Here is a 22971-nt window from a genome sequence, read left to right on the forward strand (position 1 = left end):
TCTATGAGTGGCAGGCATTTTCTGTTTCACTTTGCCATAATCTGTTTAAACTTGTTTATTTATTTTCAAGTGTACAGGTTTTCACAGTGCTTCCTCTTCTGGAAAGAGTCTAAGTTAAGCAGAGGTGAGTGGGAAGAAGATTTTCTCATTAAGGGAAAATAGATAGCAGTGCAAAAAAATGACACAAATTGCTAAAATATTTGTGTTGTACTTGTAATATTCAAGATATTCTCCTATTTTAAAAGAAAAGTATCAATACCAATACCAATATTTAAATATTTCCATCAACATAACATATATTATTGAATCTATCTTAAGAAGTGCTAATATAATTGATGGCCAATTATTAAAAATAACAAAAAAACATTTGAAATATGTAACAGAAATGATAGACTCCAACATTTTGTCAATGCGAATATGGATTAAAAAACTCTGATGATCCATCATGAGTCTTATACTCTAAATTAATCTGATAGCAGTTGGTTTACTATAGCCGGGAAGCTGTGCCACACCAGGGCTCTGCTTCCACCCACCCACAAATGAAAGACTCCAATGCCTCCAAAACTACAAAGCTGTTGAGAAGACACTTAAGACAGAGCAATAGCCATATCAATCTTTGCAATGTATTCTCTCATGGTGAAACTGGTATCACAAATATATTGTGACACTCTCAAAAAGTACAATATGCCTACATTTGGTATCTCGTTATATTGTTCAGCAACTATTATGAAACTAATAGGAAAGCTATTTAGTTGCATGACTGGTGAATGTAATCCAGTGGCTTTAAAGGGTAACATGTCTTTGAAATACTTTTGTAAAGGGATTGGAGTCTTCCAAAAAAAGTGTAGCCATGCCTATTATTAACATTTATGTGAAATTCCAGCTGCTTTGCAGTCAGGGCTGTGTACTTATCAATGAATGGACCAGGTAAAATAACACTGCATGGTATTTTGCTTATACACACTTATCTGCCTGTTTAGTATGTTGGAATGGAAGTTATGCCAATAGGGTTAAAGCAATTTTCCATCCACTAAAAACAAAAAAAAGGATAATCTAATCTGAGAGAGCCTATCTAATTCCACTTTCCTGTAAAACAGCACCTGTATATGGTAAAATCGTTGTTAATGGAATACAGTCTATCACGTGATCCCCTAAAAGCTTGAAACCGAGTCAGCATTGAAACCCATTGTGTAAAAATATCCAGGACCTGTGAGATGCATCCTTAAAAATACAGCTTAGAATGAGTTGTACTGGTATAGCTGTTTTGCTACAGTTTTGAGGTAAGTATTTTTTCATGTTTGTAGTTATAAAATCTGTCCTTATTATTCTCTTTTGCACTATTCTTATTTCATCATATATTTAATAAATTGTAATGATGCCCATTAAAAATTCCTTGTAAATTTACATTAAATAACTGCCAACAGAGTTGCTAAATGGTTACTGTAATATTCATATCATTCTTACTCTGTTTCTTTGCACTAATGGGAAATTGTGCATAGATGTGCAAAATTGTATTTTTACAGGATTACACATTGAATAGTATCTTACAATAAAAAAACAAACTCCACTACAGTTTAATAGTTATCATGCTGTTTTAATTCTAGAAAGGGTGAACAAATGAATCTATTTACAATGTTTTATTAAAGAAGTCATTTTAGTTCACACAAACATTATGTGAATGTATCAAATAATAGCACAACAATATCTCGTTAAGATTGAACAATTAAATTAAACAATAAGAAACCACTAAATAAAAAAAGAACTGCTAACATGAAAGACCTTGAGACCTGAATACTGCAGAAAAAAATTAAGAAGACAGAAAGCTACATGGGTTAACTACGCAACAGCAACAACAACAACAATAACAACAAAATAGCTAGCAAATGTTAGCTACATAGCTATGCTAACATTACCATAGCATTTTCTGGCTTTCCATCTAGCTTAAACTTGTGGCACTTACCTTGCTTCACTAAAATAACTTAAGCTATGTATTTAATCAGTAATTAGGATAAAAAGCAATGGAAAAGATAATAATAATAATAATAATAATAATAATAATAATAATAATAATAATATATATATATATATATATATATATATATATATATATATATATATATATATATATATATATATATTTGGCAACTAGTTTAACAGTAAAGTTATAATACTGCTTTAATGTTTTACTGTGTTATCACAATATAATCACAATAGTGATACTGTAGCTATACAGTATAAACTTCCAGTGCAATTATATGGCAATATGGCAATTATATGTAAATAATTGTATTCACAATTTTTTTCCATAAAGGCAAAGTATAAGTCTACATTCATCCTATAAAATCTGTTAAAATGCTGCTTCCTGATTCATTTTGCCGACCTAATAGCTTGTACATATAAACTGTCAAGCCTAAGCAAATAAGATCTATAATACAAACCTCTATTATAGAGCCAATCACAATAACACCACCATGAAATAGAAGTATAGTAAATACAAACATGAAACCTAAACATGGCAAATAAGATGTGTTTTTTCTTATAAACCTTAGTTCTAATCTGATTAAAAAGCAAAACCAAACACATTCTTTATGTAGGGGTTTCTGTCCAAAGGCTTGACACCTTTCCTGAAACTGAGCTGATAACTATGTAAACTTACTGTGCAAGTAGCACTAAGTAATAGTGCTGAAAAACTGAGGAGTTTTCTACCAAATATGGCAGAAAACACAGGAAGTATTCTAGCTCCCTGCTGATTTCAGCTGCCTTAGAAAGCTCTGCTTGTATGGAAATGTTGGTGTCCATATCTGGCTAAAGCACTCCAGACTCAGTCGCGCATGACCCACCACCACTTCGCTGCTCACCCACCTGAAACGACAACACCTCCGCACAGTGTTTGCATCTCATTTGTATATAGGTGAATGGGGGGACTTAAATCTGTACAGGTGAATTGAGGGCAAAACTGTTTATTTTCCAACAGTAGGAATCACAGAAAACATTTTAAAGGCATGTACTGAAACTTAGCACATCTTTTTGCACATATTTTATTAGGACGTTTTGTGTGTTAAATCATATTACGACATTGTACATAAAATATGCATTATAATAGCAAAGCTAATCTCATTGACAAACCCAGTGAGATATCTTTAATTTAGCATTAGAACAGAAGCCAAGCCAATATTATGTATAACCAAAACCTACAAAAGTCTTTTGGTATAACTTTTAAGAATTCTTAAGAGCTGTGGTAAAGAGTATTTGTATGTGCTGAATTTACATATGTGCTGCATTAAGGGATGTATTGCCATCGTGCAAGGTTTTGGTTATTTTAGCCTGGTTTTCATGTTTTGCTGGGTCAAGCTAAAAAGGTATTTGTGCATATGGTTCAGGGTTTGATGAAAGGTCTCTGCTTTCATGGTGGCTTATGGATGAGGTAGAATATCTCTTAAGGAAACTTGAAATACATTGTAAGAAGATTTATAGTATTTTCTGCATTTACCATGGGATAATAAAATGTTCTGCTATTGTTTGCAAAACTGCAGGGTTTGAGTTGTTTTACCATTGCTTCGATGTTTTGGTGTGACAAAAGGAAGTTTCCTGTAAACTGTAAATATGACTATACCTGAATGACTGAGTAGGATGAATAACACTTAGGATAAATAAATCAGCACTAAACCAAGACCTACCTAAAATGGCCAGACAGTTGTACTAGGTTGTGCTCTGTTAACAACCTTGACAGTTGTGCTAGAACAAATAACTTTACTTAAGAGGTGACAATTAAATCACTTTTTGTTTGTGGCCAATCAGTGATTTTTGAATTTTGATTCTACAAATTTTGTTTTAGTGTAAATAAAAAAAAATCAACCATTTAAGCTGATATTTCAGTATTAAGTTCCCCAAGTACAATTGTTAAATTTATTTGAGATCTTATTTTTATTTTTATCTTCCAGATACATAAGCTCACCAACACTCACAGCTGGCTAGTGTTGCTGTGGTTGATTGAGGAGAGAGAGTATGCTACCCCTCTACCCCCAAAAAATCCCTCCCATGAACTGCATATGCAATTTTATCTCATTGGCTCCTGGCCATTGATGGCTGTGGGATTGTTGGGATTTGAACTCAACAATCTCCTGACAACAGGGCAAATGCTCTTCTGTTGCGACACAAGAGCCTTGAAATGTTCTTTTAAAAAACGGATGTAGTATGCATAAGCAATCAGGAACAAATTGCACTGTTAAGCCAAACCCCAAGTATCATTAATTTTCGTCTGTGCCATTTTTGAGCGGGTACCCAAAACAATAGATCTGTCGCTGGACTAGTGGAGGAAAGCACAGTTACAGTTTGCAGTGCCATGTTTAAAAGGGTTCCTCAAGGATTCTAATGACAATTTATGGGTCTTCCTAAAAGTGTTTGGAGCCTTGTCTAATGGGAAACACTCAGTTATAAGGCATCACACGCATACTTTTCTAACTATGTGTGTAATGCTAGTACAGCATGCACTGACTGATTCCTCCGCAGTCAAAACCACGGAGAGTTCTGAGGGTAGATTAATAATAATAGTTTATTGCCAGACAGGAAGCACCAGTACAGGGCCAGAGTGTGAATGGTGATTGGTTATGGATAGCAATGGGTATAGGTGTATGGTTTCTATAAATATAATACAAACCCATTCTGAGTGACACAAGCACGTGTGCATAACATGTTATTTGCTTAATGTAATGTGCAGTATATGTGGCTGAATAATACAACGAGTCTTCTTTATACACTAAACTATGCTTAGCGAAAAGAAGGTAATCATATAATATATGTCACTTAAAGAAATGGCTAAAAGTCAATATTTAAATAGAGGTTAGTTTTGTCATATTCAGTAAATTTCCAATATACCATTCAGATCAGAACATGTTTGGTTTCATAAACATAAAAATTGCAAAATAAAACAAAACAACATATAAGAGTGAACTAATCTAATGTAATCTTATGGTAAACAAAGCTGATATCTAAATAAAACCAAAGTCAGCATTAGCAACTTTAAATATCAGTGAGTTTTGCTAATGATTAGCACATATAATACTAATTCCATTAAAGGCTGTGAGTATTACTTCTGGAAAAAAAAAAAAAAAAAACAACTCTGGTGAAGATGTATGGACTAATAGCTGGGAGATTAAACTCTAAATCATTTCAGTTGATTCCATTTTTCCTAAATACCTTCAGCAGGGCATTCTGGGAAACTACAGCTTTTTAAGGCTAGCATGGTTTGATAAAAACAGTGAGTTTTCAACACCCTTAAGGATTCTAAATGTTTTTTTTCCCTGAAATTGTATGTTGTGCATTAGTATATGGCCTTTATTCTTGCATTAGAGTCAGATAAACACTTCTACCCATTTTTTTTAAAACATACATTTAGGTTGGTAATTTTTAATTGTAAAAACAATTTTATAATTCTATATGATTTTTTCATATATTTGTTTTCATGTCATTTTTCTTTTAAACAATATAATAATAGCTGCAGTCAAAAAATAACATTCATTCCTTCGGGATCCAAAGTTCTGAAAGTGTAGATGAGCTCTTTATCCTTACGTTTCCTCACTTCATTGCTCATGGCAATGCACACAGAGATGTCATTAATGTTATGTCCATCACTGTTGAAGTGTCTTGCCACTGGAAAGGAGAAATTCCTCATTCTAATGGTATGAAGTAGCTCAACAAAACAGCTAGTCTCCTCTTGGTTTCTCCAATATATAGCTGATTACATTTCTTACAGGAAAGACAATAAACTCCTGTGGTGGTGAATGAGGGGTGATGGGTAATAAAAAATGATCCTTCAGGGCCTGTGATTTTAGTGGCTTTACTGTAATAAGACCATCCTACTTCCTATTCTGCCTTATACCTAAGTAAACAAAGTGGCTAACTGGGGCTTCAAACCAAATTTCCAACATGTTTGACACATGATTACACCAAATTGGCAGCTAGTCGGTTAGATAGCTAGAATTACATGCATTACAATATCAGCTTTATTGGTTCATTAGCAAGAATAGTGACATAAACAAAGCAATGAAGCTGTCAGCACTAAGCATATCAGATTGTGTGTTTTGGAGGAATTTTATTTTGAAATGTAATTACAGATCATCACATAAGTTGATTATCTGTAGCTTGAAATCACCTAAGCAACCAAGCTTTCATGTTAATGAAAAAGATAATTAATAATTAACGTTTTTTTTAAATCATGACAGCATTTTTTTTACTGTTAAGTATTGTTTTCAGAAGACACTGCCATAATGATGCTAGCATTTTTTAAAAATCATATTATATATGTATATTCTTAACATGTATAATCTGATAATAAAGTTATAGATGTAAGGTAAGTGCCTACTTCTGGTGTATGTTTTGAGTTCCACAAAGCAAGTTTTCATTAAAATAGATCTCAATTTCAGCAGTTATATTACAGTTAAATGCAGCCTTCTACCAATTCAGAAATGGCAAAATATAGATATTTTGACTCTGCACAAGAGCTAGAAAAACTTATCTATGAATTTATTTTCAGCAGACCTGATTGCTGTACAAGGGGGGCACGGTGGTTGGGGGTTTGAATCCTGCCTCCACCCTCTGTGTGCTGAGCTTACATGTTCTCCTTGTGCTTCAGGAGTTTCCTCCAGGTACTCTGGTTTCCTTCCCAGTCCAAACACATGTGTTATAGGTCGATTGGCATTTCCAGAGTGACCATAGTGTGTGAATGTGTGTGCTATTGTGCCCTGCACTGGGTTGGCACCCCATCTAGGGTGTTCCTAGAGTTCAGTGGGATAGGCTCAAGGCCCCCCTGCGACCCTGTGTAGAATAAACAGTCTGGAAAATGGATGGATGGATAATTGGTTTACTACCTCCACTTCCCCAAAATTTCCACCAAACAGCTGTAGCTCATTCACAACACTGCTGCTAGAATAATATGTGGACATACTATTCCAATACTCAGATCTTCACCATGACTCCGACTCAGTTACAGGATTAACTTCAAAGTGTTAATTCTTGTTTATAAACCACTAAAAGGCCTTGGCTTTTAATAACTGAAAAATGTATATAACCCTAATAGTCAACTCAGATCAGCTAACAGTGCCCCAAATTAGGACAAAGCACAGTGAGGCAGCTTTTAGCTACTCTTATGCACTTATCTAAAAAAAAAAAACAACTCAGAGATAATGTCAGATATGCACACACTTTAACCTTTTTCAAATGCAGCCTGAAAACATTTCTGCTGACCTATTCCTTTCAAAATCTGTAAGCAATTTCACTGCACCTTTAGCATTCACTTTATATTCTTTTCTTGATTACAACCTAATTTATATTTATTTAAATCTTTATTTTACTCCTGTCCCTAACTTCATTACATTTTTCCTTTTTAGTAAAGGACTGAATTGTATGAAATTGGGCTACATAAATAAACTTGTCCGGTTGGCTTTGCCTTTTTAGGAACATTGTTGAAATACCTCAGCAACAGGCTACAACCGCTGTAAAATATCAATATATTATAAAACCATCTATGTACTGGTATGAAAATTGGTTTGTACAAACCTTGTACATAATAGATCATTTTATTACTACATCCTGTATTAGTGAGATACAAAACAAGATGCTGTGAGAGAGGCCCTTATAGGATCCCCAAATTGTTTGGACTACGAACTTGTTCTTGTTTTGAATTGCTAGGCTGCAAAATAACATCTAAGTATACATTTTTTATTCTAAGACTTTCATGCAAAAGACGTTTATAAGTTCCAGCTAGCATGTTTCTTCTAACAACGCCAACCTGGCAAATCACAACTAAAATAGTCCATTTGGAAAGGCAAAGAACGCATTAACATTCGAGTTGAGAAAGAATGAACTCAAATGACATGCAGGTAATATTCTTACTTGTTGCTCTTAAATCCTTTCTCTCAATGTGCCACTAAGTAAGCACAAAGAGCTTGTTTTAAAAGCCATACGTCGCTTGTTTCTCCTAGTTCACACCACTAGGCGGACCAATATGTAGCCAACACACTGTAGCTAGCACGGATGTCTGGTTAGCAACAAAATTATTTTCGTTAGGAAACGTCTAAGACTGATGTTAGGCTATATAGGCGACTATAAATGGCCTTTGATACTTATTTTATACCGATAATTAGTTCTGGGTCTTTCTTTAAATCATCATAAAATGAAATGCTGGTGAGGAAATGCACTGCAACCCAACCAAACTGACAAATCTATATTTGAATGAAAAAAATAGCAAAAAGATAAATGTATGAGATGTATCGATTGAATGTATTGTAATAGGAAAAGTCAGAGCTAGCATCCATAGAGCACAGATTACAGAGGCGTGGCTAAGGGTGGAGTGGGGTTGGGGAGCGGGGGGCGGGGTACGGGGTTTAACACAGCACACATACAGCGCATCTGATTATATACGTGTCCAATGACATTGTTCTGCGCTGTAACTTTAATGATGTTCATAAAAGGTCTAGCCAATAAGAATCATCAGTTTTCATCGCTTTTTTATCGTTTATGTTTGAAAGCTACTAGCCAACTAGCTACGCTCTGAGCAAAAGGATATCGAGTAACAGCCGATTAATCTGAAGGAGGAGAAAAAAGATCTGCTTTTAGAATGTAAGAGATACTTTCGCCCCTCTTACGAACATGCTATTTAAATAATTTTTATTGGAAAGGTCATAACAGTATTTTATTTCCTACGCCTATTAACGTTATTAATATGGCAAGGTTTGATATTAGATCATGCCTTAAATAATTTAATGACAAATTCTGAATGCCATCCCCGTTTCTACTACCGTCTAGAATCCAACCAAAAATGCATTATTTATTATTAATAAATTCCTGTCTACGTCACTGGCACAGAATCATATGAATGGGAAATTGCCTATTTCTTCAACAAGATCTAACTCTAAGAAGGATAAAATTCTTAGAAATCTGTAGCGCGATGTTTAAAATGCCAAACTGGGCAAAACTGAAATGACGAACCAAATGATTAGAATAACTATTAACAAATATGTATCACATAAGAAAAGCCATAGTGTTCACTTTTTGATTAACAAAAAATATAAACAAAATGTCCAGTAAAATACGAAACAAAATAAGGTTATTTATTTATTTGTTTGTTTGTTTGCTCTCTCTCTCTCTCTCTCTCTCTCTCTCTCTCTCTCTCTCTCTCTCTCTCTCTCTCTCTCTCTCTCTCTGACTTGATCAGATCTTGTCTGGTCATTAACAAGATGGGCAGTTCTAGAAGAGAATTAAAAAGAAAATTGAAGACAAGTTAAAAGAATAGTGTCTGCTTACAAAAAATAGCAAAAACTGTCTGCCATTTGCTGTGCATACTACCGCATAGTAACACAGTGGTATCCATAACAACATTAGACATAGAAAGATCAATGTATAATGCAAAATCTTTATTTCAGACTTTTATTTATTTGCTGAGACACAAACGGACCTGTTGGGAGATCTGTATCTATGCGTAAAACTGAGGGGAGGTGAATGAAACATTCAAGGACACATTTGAAATAGCAGCCTAACAAGCTCTGAACTTTTGCCCGCACGACTATTCCTTCTCCAGAAATGCGACACCATAGTAAACATACTGACAAGTAACAAATTACTGTGGGCGTCATATTGTTAGTTGCTCTTGTCTTTCCATGTACCATTGAATGAACACCTAATATTCGAGATCCTTCTACCACCTCCTTTGTGCGTGGGTTTTTATGAAGAGGGGCTTCGCTAAACTATTGTCATCCATTAATGATTAGCTGTAGCTTTTCGTTCCCCCGCCAACGCTTGTCAAGTTTTCTAAGTGTGGACCAAACGAGGTGTATTCAACGAGGTGTAACAGACTCAAAGGTGAATGAGGATGACATATTTGTAAAATATGGACCAGCAAGTAAAATAAATGGTGGTTGGATAATGTAAGAGGCACAGTCAAGTATACAGATGTAAAATTACACATTTGCGATTTCACACAAATTTGCATGTGTTTGGAAGCTCTTTTCCTGCTAGGCCGGACTCATCGCAATGCTTGCTGTCCACCTAACCTAGTTTTGGTAACAGATCCGTCCAATGATTGAATTAAACAGTCCCAAAGTCGACCCGGGACCAAACTGAAAAGATGGCGTCACTTCCAATTCGAGTGTTAAACGGATTTCAAATCTGAGTAGAGATATTGAACCTGCATAAACCTTATGTAAGGTCAGGAGAAATGAGTCGCTGGAATTTAGCTTTCCAGAGTAAAGATAGGAGAATAATTCTGTAAAATAAGCACCATAACATATTTGGTAGCCTAGCCAAATAGTACATTTGCAGTGGTATGAAGGCCTATGATGAAAGAGAGGAAGACGGGTTAAAATCTCAAAAGGACATTTGTCCCTTTCTTCGTTTCTCTTTCTCTCTTTCGGGAGAGCCTTTCACGCGGGGCTTGACATATTCGTGCTGTTATCAGATTGATGGGCCAGTTTGATTGAAGTGGCTTTGTCATGCAAATGTCAAGCGCGTGATGGATGGTCACCGTGCGCTGACAAACTTCTGGAGGTCCCCACACCATTGGCGCCGTGACGGCTCACGTGACCAGCAGCTGAGGTATAGATGTGTTATAGGGAAGTAGGAGCAAATACTCTGGAGGTAATCATTTTCTTTTTTCCCCCCTCATGACATACTGCTGCGAGGTTGTAGCACGGCAATTCCAAACTCGCATCTTACTGGTCTTCGCCATCCGATGCGCATGGACAATTCCAGAATGAACTCATTTTTGGAGTACACAATTTGCAACCGGGGAACGAGCACTTACCCCACAAAGTCTGGACACCATCATTTGGATCAGGCTTACTCGAGCCCCTTTCAGTCCGGTGACAGCTATAACGCTGATGGACGAGTTTACGTAGGGGGCAGTGCGCCGGCGGCCACGGCACAACATCAGCACCAGAGTGGAGTCTATGCGCATCACCAGCACCAAAATCAAACCAGTGGCATGGGCCTTTCATCTTATAGCAGCACAGGCTATGGAGCGCACGCTTCCGCCACCCCGGACTACGGCCATCAGCAGTATTTCATGAACCACGAACAGGATGGAATGTATTATCAATCTTCTGGCTTTGTTGCTCCAAGTGTCGGTGCTAATTACGGGTCCTTGGCCGGTGCGTATTGTAGCACGCAGGGAACAGTTCCGGCGGCGCCATATCAACACGTGAACCGCTGCGAAGGCCAGGACCAACTCCTCTACGGCCAGGGCACATATGCCGACATATCATCCTGCCAGCAGAAGGAGACAGGGTCGGATCAAATGCCAGGGAAGACCTTTGACTGGATGAAAGTTAAAAGGAACCCTCCTAAAACTGGTAGGTTGTTTTTAATTTGTTCCAACGCTACTGAAACTCGTATAAGTTGTAGAAATAAATCAGTGTTGAGTTTTGAGCTCATTATATTACTAAATTTTTAAAACTACTACTACCACTGCCACAATAATTATATAGGCCAGCCTGTCTTGGGTTGTAAGGCCAAGCTTGCGTTTTTCTGCTAGCGTTAAAGTGTCGAACAAATATGCTTTCTTATCCCTTAAAAGGGCCAAGCTTTGTTGCCTTTAGGTTGCCCTGGCCCTCTACGTTAGTATTTGTGTCCCCCCCCCCCCCCTTCTTTACTGTCAAGTATCTAAAATACCAGCCCCTACGCACAGGGACTTCTCTGACTTATTATACAAACAGAGAGTCATAAAGTACCTTTGGGGGATACAGAAATAACATGCCTCTAACATGCTAGTTAGAAGGATGCTAACTTCTGTGAATTCACTCAAACAGAAATGTAAACGTTATGCAAAAAAACACCGTTGTGAGTTTATCGATACTTGGTTAGAATGTTTTATCATTTGTAATACGGCATTTAATGTGCACCATTTAATTATTTTAACTCTTTTTTAATATATATATATATATATATATATATATATATATATATATATATATATATATATATATATATATATATATATATAATTATTATTTTTTTTTCCACACAGCAAAAGTGACAGAGTACGGCCTGGGTCCACAAAATACAATCCGTACAAACTTCACAACAAAACAGCTTACAGAGCTCGAGAAAGAGTTTCACTTTAGCAAATATCTGACACGAGCTCGCCGGGTGGAAATCGCTGCCACGCTTGAACTGAACGAGACACAGGTGAAGATTTGGTTCCAGAATCGACGAATGAAGCAGAAGAAACGTGAAAAGGAAGGACTCGCTCCTACATGCTCCACATCTAAGGACTTTGACGAAAACTCCGATAATTCTACAACAACATCTCCAGGCACGTCTCCAAGTCCCGAGACCTAACGCAATTACCGGGAATGAAGGTCCTAATATGAACTCAGGTCTTTATAATACAAATTAATATTTCCTTAAACATTCCAAATCGTGTCGAACAGACCTTCATATTGAAATTTAAACAAGCTATACATTTGAACTTACCTTTGACCTAAAGAGGGGCTAACAGTTTGTCCGACAGCAACATATGTGGAATAAATTTAGATAAGTTGTTTACGATTTTAAGGCGAATTCAGGGACCGCTAATTCCGTCTTTCATACAAAAGTCGGTAATGCACTTTTAGCATGTTTACAAGTCTCTAAATGGACCTTTCAATTAGAGGGAGTCTATAAGGGCAAAATAATATCTTTTATATGGCTGTTTCTTTTTTGTGAGTATGTAGATATACGTTAGTGAATTGTTTATTGAAAGTAGGCTATGTCCTAAGGTTAAATCGGACCGTTTGCACTATGCGGTAACAGGGTAGGCCTTCACGCCACTGATGCACCTCACAGTTACAGTTATTACTGTAATCCAAACTACGACTGAATGAATGATATTATTTTTATTCCTTGGTGCATAATTTTAAAACGTAAACCAGACCACAAAGTTCTATGTATTTAACGATTCAGGATTTTTATAACATGGGATATATCTATATTGTAGCCTTATTTCAATTTCATGCCACGGACAAAAGTTTTTGAGACTTGTAGAGTGCAGTTGTTTATGATAAATACAGGGTTAATTCGTACTTTTCGTTATCCAAAACCTTTAGATAATGATATATATTTTGTGGTGTAAACACAGACTGGCTGAGTTTTATTAGTTTGTCTGTATGTTTTAACGAAAGTCTTATTTCAAATATGTGTCTACCTCAAATAATAATAATTAATAATAAAAGTATTTTTTACTGATTTACTGTGCTCAGCAAATTTTATTTTCCAGCTCTGTAACATGTAGCCTACTGTTCATTCACTCTGTAACTTGTACTGTTCATTCCAGTCATTTTCAGTGACAGCTTTATCTTATTCATGGACCGCGGTTAAACGGGAGCTAATCGCGAAAACACTGGGAGTTTCCTTTAATTACACCTATAATAATTTCAAATTATTTATTCACACACACGCACAAACACGAGCGCGCGCGCGCGCGCACACACACACACACACACACACACACACACACACACACACACACCACTTTACCCAGACAGTGATGAAGTGAGAACCAGTCCCTGTGTTGTTCTCCGGAGTCGCGCTGACCTTTTTACCTCTGCGCGCCTCTGGGAGCTCTAAACAAGTAGCCTAACCAAACTCGAACACACTCGGTTTCAGTGGTAGTTGCAACCAAACCTTTTTAAAATGTAAACTAAAGTATATTAAGTGTTCAATTGTGATCATTGATGATATATTCATTGACTGACTGTATTTCATGGTCGTAAATATACCTTAATGAAGGATTAATTAAAACATCCTTGCGAGCTTATTCAAGAGAAGGCAGACGTTCTCTGTTATCATACATTAAACTGGTCCACCAAAACCCCTAGTGTTCAAATAAACACTTAAAAAACATTTAAATCTACCTTTCTTTAAAAAGACGCATATTAAATGTTACCTAAAATGTCAACATCCCCACCACCACAGCAAAGAATATAAAAACGATTATTGAACAGAAGGTAGCTTTTCATTGACTCTATAAAAAGTCACACAAATTGGCTAATCGTTATTTCACGAATCAATTAAATATGTAGGTATTTAACGTCGAATGATGATTAAAATATTTTTGTTGCATGTAAACAAAACATTACATTTGCAAACATCTTAACATTTTAGTTATACAGTGCACTCATTACTGTCTTGCTGAGAGATATGCCAAAGACATGACGCTATAAGTCTTAAAGACATACAGGCCTGTATATGTGCCCAAGTACAATATTTATCAATTCGTTGTGAAAGCTACTCGTTTGTTTCATTGGGTAAAATCGTAGTTTTCTTCGTAAAACAATTAATACAATGATTAAAGTGTGGTGGAACACAACACGAGACAACTGGCCTAAATCACAGGATAACTCGGGCATTTTCCTATACGAAGAAGGTCTTTTCTGGCCATCTGCTTGCGCAGTTGGTGTGGATTTCAGTCACGCTGTTCGGGGCGTTTGTCCTGTAACCACCACCCCCCACCTCCCCCCACCAAAACGAGCTTTGATCACATTGCCGTTCCCCGCGGTCAACATCCCGAGTCTGCATTGAAACGCAAAGAGGCCAAAGCAAACGGATCCGGGTTTACCCAGAGGTCACCGTTAAATTCAGGTGAACTCTTCCATATATGAAGTTTTCCAGACCAACTAATTAATTTTCTTTCTTTCTTTCCTTCTAACAGTTTTAATACATAATGTGGAAAACTGCATATTTTCACCTTATTAAAATCAAAATCCAAGGGCAAAGCCTGGAAGCTTGTGTAAAAGCAAGCAAGCAAGCAAACAAATAAAAAGCACATTCGCCACACGAAATTTAAAGCACAAAGTTACTTCAACATCAGCCTCAGCCTCATAGCCTCCTCCTACAATGCAAGAAGCGTCTGATAGGTATTTGTACACGTTTCTGGTCAGGAGCTTCAGACTCTTCAGAGGGTTGCGTTCCGTATGCGCAGGTACATGCACCGGTTGCTGACGAGTAAACAAACGTTTAACCACTCGATAAAATCTTCACAAAATATAGTCACTGAATAACCATAGATATCAAGTAACGTCCATGGCATCAGGAATTGCCAGTAGACTTGTTACTCTCACTAGTCAATATGAGATATTCTTTAGAACAGGGACAATGTAAACCTATGTAGTGGATTAAATGCTGAAGAGTGTTAGGAGTGAAAAGCCCACCCATGCATAGCCGTTATTGAAAAGTACATTTCAACGGCCACCCAGTCTAATTTATTTCCGGTGCTCCAGCCAGAGAACTTAGGTCTAATCTAATTTCAATAAAACCATGTGTTTGTTCCGAGGTTAGTTATGTTTATTTGTTGAAAAATTAAATTCACAAGTAGCAGCGTGCGCTGTGGCATCAATTAAAACGCAAACTTCAGGAAAGTTCTGGGGTGAAAACCTTATTGCATTAACAAGCCTTACGTGATCATATACGATTGTATGCATGTTTCTAATACTCTGACCACCAATAGAGAATATTTCTACGTTATATTTATTAACCAAGTGCAAGAAAGCACATAAATCAATGCTCCAGAGTTAGCTATTAGTAGAACATGAGTCGTGTCCAAAGGTGTCTCAGATAAACAAAGAAATCTGATTGGGGGGGGGGGGGCTTGAATTAATCGTTATGGACCATGTTATTTTTACAATACTTTATTATCTAAAGCAAAACCATACAGAATACAAGACAGACCAAAATTAAACTGTTGTTAAATACTGTGTGTGTCTGTGTGTGTGTGTGTGTGTGTGTGTGTGTGTGTGTGTGTGACACGAGCGTATATCATGTGTATTTATCATTTTATATGCAAGTATATAGCCTAATATTTTTTAACAGTGCAGACAGATCATCTTGTGGATTACACTTTTGTCCTCTTAGTGATGAATTTAGTTGCTTGAGTTGCTTTTTATGCAAGCTACTCATAGTCTCCATCAGCCAAGAAATGGCCACAGCAATTTCAGCTTGATCTTGAGTGAATTATGTGAATGAAAACAGAAGTCTAGTTGTTACCCGATGAATTCAGCCTAAAAGAATCTCCTGCAGTGAGTACACCCACCCACTCACACATTTACACTCTTGAGAGATCCTTAAAATTAGACATCAAATTCAAGCTTCACCGCCTGTTGTATCACGTCACATCCGAAACACATGTGGTGTGTGGCAGGTGAAAGATTCGTCCGTAGAGTTCAGAGGGTGCTGACAAGAGGTGCTGCAGAAAGAGCGCAGAGGGGTCAGAAACGTTTTGGGATAATTTTTTTCCCCCATGAACATTCGAGGAAACGAGTTTGCCAAATTCTTTCCCTTCTCCCTCTCGTGGCCTCCCCTCTTCCCCCAAAGTTTACGCGCGCTTGACAGTTCGATTTCATCCCGGAGTCCTCTGACGGACTGCCTCAATATTTACACAGGCGGATCGGTTTGCCCCGAGCCTTTCCTCAAACAGCTGAGGCCTGCCAGCTCTCCCCCGGATTTGGTTCACGAAAAGTTCAGGCCCAAATGAATTCTCGCGAGCAGTGGGTCATCATGTCAGGAGCTTCACAGCTTCCATCTCGCAGGGGTCAAACGTAGGTTTCTGCCATCAGCTCGCGCCCCGAGCGCCACTCCGGGCCTTCACTTCGTCCTGCTCACCCTCGGAGGCCACTCACCTTTGTTATCTTTCTCTGTTGCCCTCGCCATGCCCTTTGAGTTCCTTTTTCTTTTAGTAGTTTTGCAAATAGCAATGTTTTAGGAATTCATTAGTATTGATGAAAGGCTCAAGCAAACACTATCTATGCAAACATGCATTTTACTAGTTCCTTTTTGTATTTTTACCCCCATAAATCATACCGAGGTAAACCTGAATATGTCAAGGAAAAAGGTATTTAAATAATATAGTCTTGAAAAATCTATTTTTCAAATCTCCCACATAATTCCCAGTCTATAAATTCATTATAAGTAAAAAATCTATTTAAGATATAATATTGTTTTTATGCAAATAAACCTATGGATATCGTGCAGCATGCTTAGATAAAATCTCCCCATTACTTACAAGGACATATCCATCTATGGTCCAACATGTCTTAGTTCCAACATACATTTCCACCCTGCCACGTTTATCAACAGTAACAGGCTAAAAATATTTAAGGCGCACTAAAACTCGCACTTGAATTGAAGGGTCAGTTTAGGCTGGCAGTGGTCAAGACAGTGGTCAATTACCCGCATACGTGAGAGTACATGAGAGTATTGTATAATCGGACTGATGTCCCAGATTACAAGAACTCATTTTGGTGGACGAGTATTTGCTTTTTCAATCAACTTAATGCATATAGCCTACACAGGCTGTAAATCAGATAACTATAGTTATTTTAAATATTTTTTTTAGTTTAAAAAATAGTTTAAAAAAGTTGAAGAAGTTTAATAAGAACACGCATTCGTTTTGTTTAGGCTGCAAGTGCGTAAATGTACTCAATATATATTAATTAAAAATCGTTAAAAAAAGGTTCGTTTTGTTTAGATCAACTAGGCTATATAAGTAATACACATTTTCAAGCTACAAACCAAATAAAATGAATCTACAGAATCAGACAAATCTTCTGTAAAATTATTTAAAATTCCATGTACGACACATAAAAAGAATATGAAGTGGCTCCTGTCAAAAAGATTTTAGTTTGAAAAATGCATTTTCCATGACAGTATACTGAACTTAAAGTTAGCCTTGCGTTTGAAATTAGTATTTAAGAAAATACTGGTAGTGTATTCAATAATAACAAAGTATTATTATTATTATTATTATTATTATTATTATTATTATTATTATTATTATTGGTGTGAATATTATTAATTCCATCACTTATAATAATAATAATAATAATAATAATAATAATAATAATAATAATAATAATAATAATAGGAAGAAGAAAAAAGAAGCGGAGAGCGAAAGCGAGAGAGAGAAAGAGAGAGAGAGAGAGAGAGAGAGAGAGAGAGAGAGAGAGAGAGAGATTTATTCATAGTCCATATAAAGTAGAGAAAAAAGTATGCTATGGGGTTCATCCAACTGAATGTGTTAAAAAAACGTCGCTGAACTCCTGTTAACCCTGCCCAGGAACACAGCTACAAACATCCTGCGTGCACACACACACACACACACACAAACACAAACACACACTCGCACGCTTATGCGCTGAAAACAAGTGACACAAGCAACAACGGAATTTCAACATTTGACTGAAAATATCTAATAGTATAATAGTTACAGTATGTTAGTAACCATTCCTCGGTTAAAAAAAACAGATGGCATTTGTGCATTATAATAGTTAATTACTGGATTTTAGACGTTAAAAGGTATAGTTGATGACTGCACCTCTTCTGCTTTTATCACTTCTATCTACAACTTTACCTACTCCTGCATTTTCTCACATTCTTGGGTGAATTCAGAGCAAAAGGTTATCTGCCCAAAAACATTCCTTCATTCTTTATGGCATGAGAGACAGAAAAAAAAACCTCACGGAAAAATTAACCCTCACTGTTAATTATAGAAATATATAAACTGCTAAATAAAGTCACATCTCCATATTAGTGTAACTCATGAAAAGGCAGGTGTTGGATCTCTTATTTCAGCTCTTATCTCAGTTTGTTATGTCTTATTAATCAATAACTTCAAATAGCTTTGTTACTTTGTATGCAAAATTTTAACTCCTGACATAATCCTTTTATTTATTTATTTATTTATTATTTTTTAAATTATTTTTTTACACATTTTGTGCATGAATGCTACCTCTGGTTATTTTACTATATGACATTCATTTGAATTCACTTGCTTTCATTTACAGGCAGCTTTATATTAATAATACCTATTACGAGCACTCTAATGACTGTCTTATTATCCAATTGGCTTGGGGAACATAACTGCTAATCAAGTACAATCACTTCAATTCTAAAGACAGTCCAGACAATAAACAAATGATTTCAATATTTCCAGCATTTCTGTTAACTCAAATACCACTCCTGATTCAAAAGCCTAATGCAGACTGCAGACACTCTGAGAACTTAAGAAAGATTAAGAAAAAATGTACTCTCAGCAAACAAACACATTCATATATGAAACAACCCCAATGTCCTTAACAAACAATCTTCACACATTAGGATAACAGTTTATATCATTCTGTCATCTAATCCATATTCTTACAGCTCATGTCCAAATAAAGAAAATACATTAATTAAACCTTATTAACATCTCCTTCTAAAATAAACTCTCCTGTAAGAAAAAAACAAAAAACACAAATCTGATCCAACCCATATCTTCAAGAACAACTCTGTGTTACTCTTAGTTCTGATTACAGAATCCAAACTTTCAAGAGCACATTCTGCTTAACCAACACAATAATCCTATGTTACACAATAGAAAGAATAGTCAACATTGGCAAAATATATTTAAAATATGTTTATAAATTCTGAAATGAATACTCAGTGTACATAAAACACCACAGACAACAATACATATGACAGTGCTGCACACCAATTACAGATTTAGGCAAGAAGTCACTAGTCATCCTTCTCTCATGATGAATGAGCCATCTCACTTATCCTATCACTCTGTCTACAATTAATAGTACTAAGAAAAGCACCCAAGTATGTCACTGTAAACATAAAGATTGATAACAAATTAAAGGAAAACATGGATATGTTCTGGATATTTTTACTGGCATGGTTTAGGCCCACTTGTCCCCTGTGTTACTACAAATCAATACAAAATTATTCTGACTGAATACCTTTACCCTCTTCCAGAATGACTCCGGCCACATGCACAGGACAGGAGGGTTACTGAACGGACTGCTGAATATGAAAATTATGTAAAATCCTACAACTTTCTGAGTCACCAGATCTCAAAAATACATTTGGAAACTATAAACTGGAGTATTTTTGACAATAAAGACATAAAAAGAAAGGGAGTATGTTAAAATATGTAGGGAAAAGACAGCTGTAGAAGCAATGGTGATTTGACCAACTGATTGGACAATTTGCTTTTGGAAGCAGTCCACATTGTTGGTTAGAACCAATCAATCAAAGGTGTGTCAACTACACTACTTTAAGCTGCTGTATCTTAATGTGAATGCAATATCATGTAAGAATAATCCAGGGGCTTAAATCTGCTACAGTGGTGTTTAATTTATTTTTCATTTACAGCTTTTGTGACCTCAAATTCTACTGTGTGTTTCAAGGATATTCTCTGTACTAAGAGAAGACTCCGCTTCTCTCTGGATACAGTGAGATTTTGGATTACTTTACATTTTAGCTACAAGATGCAAAGATGAAACTTACTTTGAGGTTGTATTGCTTCACCATAAATAATTTCAGTGAATAAAAATGCTGTTTTCAAAGCAGTATGATGCTGTAAAAAATATTTACAGTTGGAAACTGTAGGAGACATGGTATTCTAATTAAATATATTTTTAAAATATTATAAAAGCCATTTGGTATTTCCTCCCTGATCAGATCAGATAGCATAATGATTGACAGTGGTGTCTCACAGGAAAAACACCTTGTGAAGTGCTAGTGCTAGAAAGTGGATAGGAATGTATAAGAGTTATTTTTCTCATGACTCAAGAATGTTGAATGGTGTTCTGGTGTATTTTTCTGCACATCTCCAGTGGCAGGGTGCTTGTGAATGCATGACTGCTACTTCCCCCTTCCAGCTAGTTTACAAAGCTACACTGATCAACAGAACATGGCACTGCATTAGAAGCAGTGCACTTATCACATCTGGTTTAACAAAATATATTAAAATTAGCTTTACTGTTGACTAATTTAACTGCTTAACCTCACACAGCAGCTAGCCCCTTATTGACCATTTAGTCTTAGGAATGCCCATGTGTAAGTAATGAGTATTATTATTATTATTATTTTTTAAAAGGTTAATTTAGACCTGCACACCTTTTTAAGATACTAGGTGTAAATCATGATTATCTGAATCATAGTGCTGTCACTTTGCTAAATTACATTCCTTTCACAGTAAAAACTAAATAATATAAAATAAAATAATTCTAACTAGATGCAGTTTTGCTCACACTCAGATACAAAAAGCTGGATTGAGCAGGTACAAATCTGTCCAGTTTCTGTGGTTGAGGTAGAGAAGGAGCTTATGTAAGCAGATGTCTATGTCTTGTACTTTGGTAGCAGTGTCACTTGTACCAAATATAGTCATGTCCAACGTAAATCATCCAGAAGAAAACAGCAGAACAAATAAATTCAGAACTATCTTAACTGAAAAATGAGGTCTCTAGAGTTTTGCGGTTGATGGTAAATTCACTACACCAACATCACTACAGTAAGAGGCTAATTATGGATATGAGTCGACAGGCTTTAAATGCATAGATTAATTACTTGTGTTTTTTCCTGTAGCATATAGGACTGTAACCTACTGATTCTTCCATTGTTATCCATTTTGGTAGTTTCTAGCAAATTCCTATTATGTAATTTGATATCTTATATTTGTTTGTAAGTGTAAGATTATTTAAGGCATTACAAGAGTTAAACACAAAGCTCTAAGTACTAGCACAAATAATAAATGTACATAAACTATTGCTAATGGCTTACTGGGTTACTGCAATAAACAATCTACTATTGCAAAAAATACTAAAATCTAAAAACTAAAAATAATGTACTATTTTAAATCTGCCATCTACAGTATGTTTTATGTGACTGATCCAACTACACTACCTAGTACTGTGTTTTTCCATCCATCCATCCATCCATTTTCTGTACCGCTTATCATACACAGGTTCATGGGAAGCCTGGATCAATCCCAGGGAACTCAGGGCACGAGGCGGAGGACACTCTGGAAGGGGGTCCAGCCCAGTGCAGGGCACAATTGCACACATATTCACATACCCATTCACACACTACAAACAATTACAACGCATGTATTTGGACTGGGGAAGAAACCAGAATACCTGGAGGAAACCCCTGAAGCACTGGGGGTGCTTGCAAACTCCATGCACACAGAGCGGAGGCAGGAATCAAACCCCCAAGCGTGGAGGTGCGAAGCAAATGTGCTATCCACTAAGCAACCATACCCCTTACTGTGTTTTTCTCAAAAAGAAAAAAAGAGTAAAAAAAAATCATTAAAATAAAAAAAGTCCAAAAATCCATTGTATATATTAATGACCTAATTAGTAAAGTTAGTCCATTAATCCGCTTTTAGTCTTCACTTGAGCTATGGTAGTGTCTGTCTATAAGTACATGGTAGCCATGAGCGTAAATGAACAAAATGCAATGCAATACATCCACAGCTGCTGTTGGAAATGTCAAGAGCTATTTTTGATTTTATGATGAATGTTACATCTGAAAACTGTAGTGATGAAGTGAGGAGTTTTTTTCGGAGATGCAGTTCTAAATCATAGTGGAATAGCATTTACCACATATTGCTTTAACCTTTTGAAAACAAGTCATGACTAGTGTTTGAGCAGTTTACCTAATTCATATTTAAGCTCTCTCATGCTGTAGTAATGCCTGGAAGAGGCTGGTGGGAAGATGGTGTTTACATCATCAAACCAGGCTCACGCTGCAAATAAGTTGACATACACGAAACTTCTTCAACATTAGCTTGAGGTAAAAAGGATATTGTTTTTCAGTCCATTAGAATGTTTTATTTACATTTCACTATTGCCACTGCGGCATCTGTTGCTCTCCCAGGAGTTTTGTGTCATACTATGCCATTGTTCTACTAGTGTTTTTTAGACAAGAGTCATAACAGTGGTCATGCTCTGAAATTTATATAAAGTTATCTGCAAATTACCCATCCATGAGTACATGATCTTATGTGTTTTAAGACAGCTGATGTCAATTCAAGACCATGCACACACACACACACACACACACACACACACACACACACACACACACACACACACACACATATAACTAAAATAAATCTATGTAAGCACTTTTTTGAAGTGGGAGTTGGAAGCAGTTGTGATGTGATACTTTGTTTATAGA

At 36.3% G+C, this 22971-nt stretch overlaps 1 protein-coding gene across 1 annotated transcript; it reads left to right on the plus strand.

Annotated features, from left to right (window-relative positions):
- The first annotated feature begins 2157 nt into the window (after window positions 1-2157).
- Window positions 2158-13215, plus strand: hoxb1a (homeobox B1a). The gene is made up of 2 exons (XM_017484885.3): window positions 2158-11342; window positions 12017-13215. The coding sequence occupies exons 1-2, from the start codon at window positions 10724-10726 to the stop codon at window positions 12328-12330; spliced, it is 933 nt and encodes a 310-aa protein (XP_017340374.1). The 5' UTR covers window positions 2158-10723; the 3' UTR covers window positions 12331-13215.
- Window positions 13216-22971: the final 9756 nt, after the last annotated feature.

This window comes from Ictalurus punctatus, chromosome 2 (genome assembly GCF_001660625.3).
Source record: "Ictalurus punctatus breed USDA103 chromosome 2, Coco_2.0, whole genome shotgun sequence".
Lineage (NCBI taxonomy): Eukaryota > Metazoa > Chordata > Actinopteri > Siluriformes > Ictaluridae > Ictalurus > Ictalurus punctatus.

Bases quoted from the DNA above. Each gene is read 5' to 3' on its own strand.
- hoxb1a (XM_017484885.3), top strand. From the start codon at position 10,724: ATGCGCATGGACAATTCCAGAATGAACTCATTTTTGGAGTACACAATT. The intron at 11,343-12,016 runs GTAGGTTGTTTT...TTTTCCACACAG, and splicing joins AAGGAACCCTCCTAAAACTG to CAAAAGTGACAGAGTACGGC.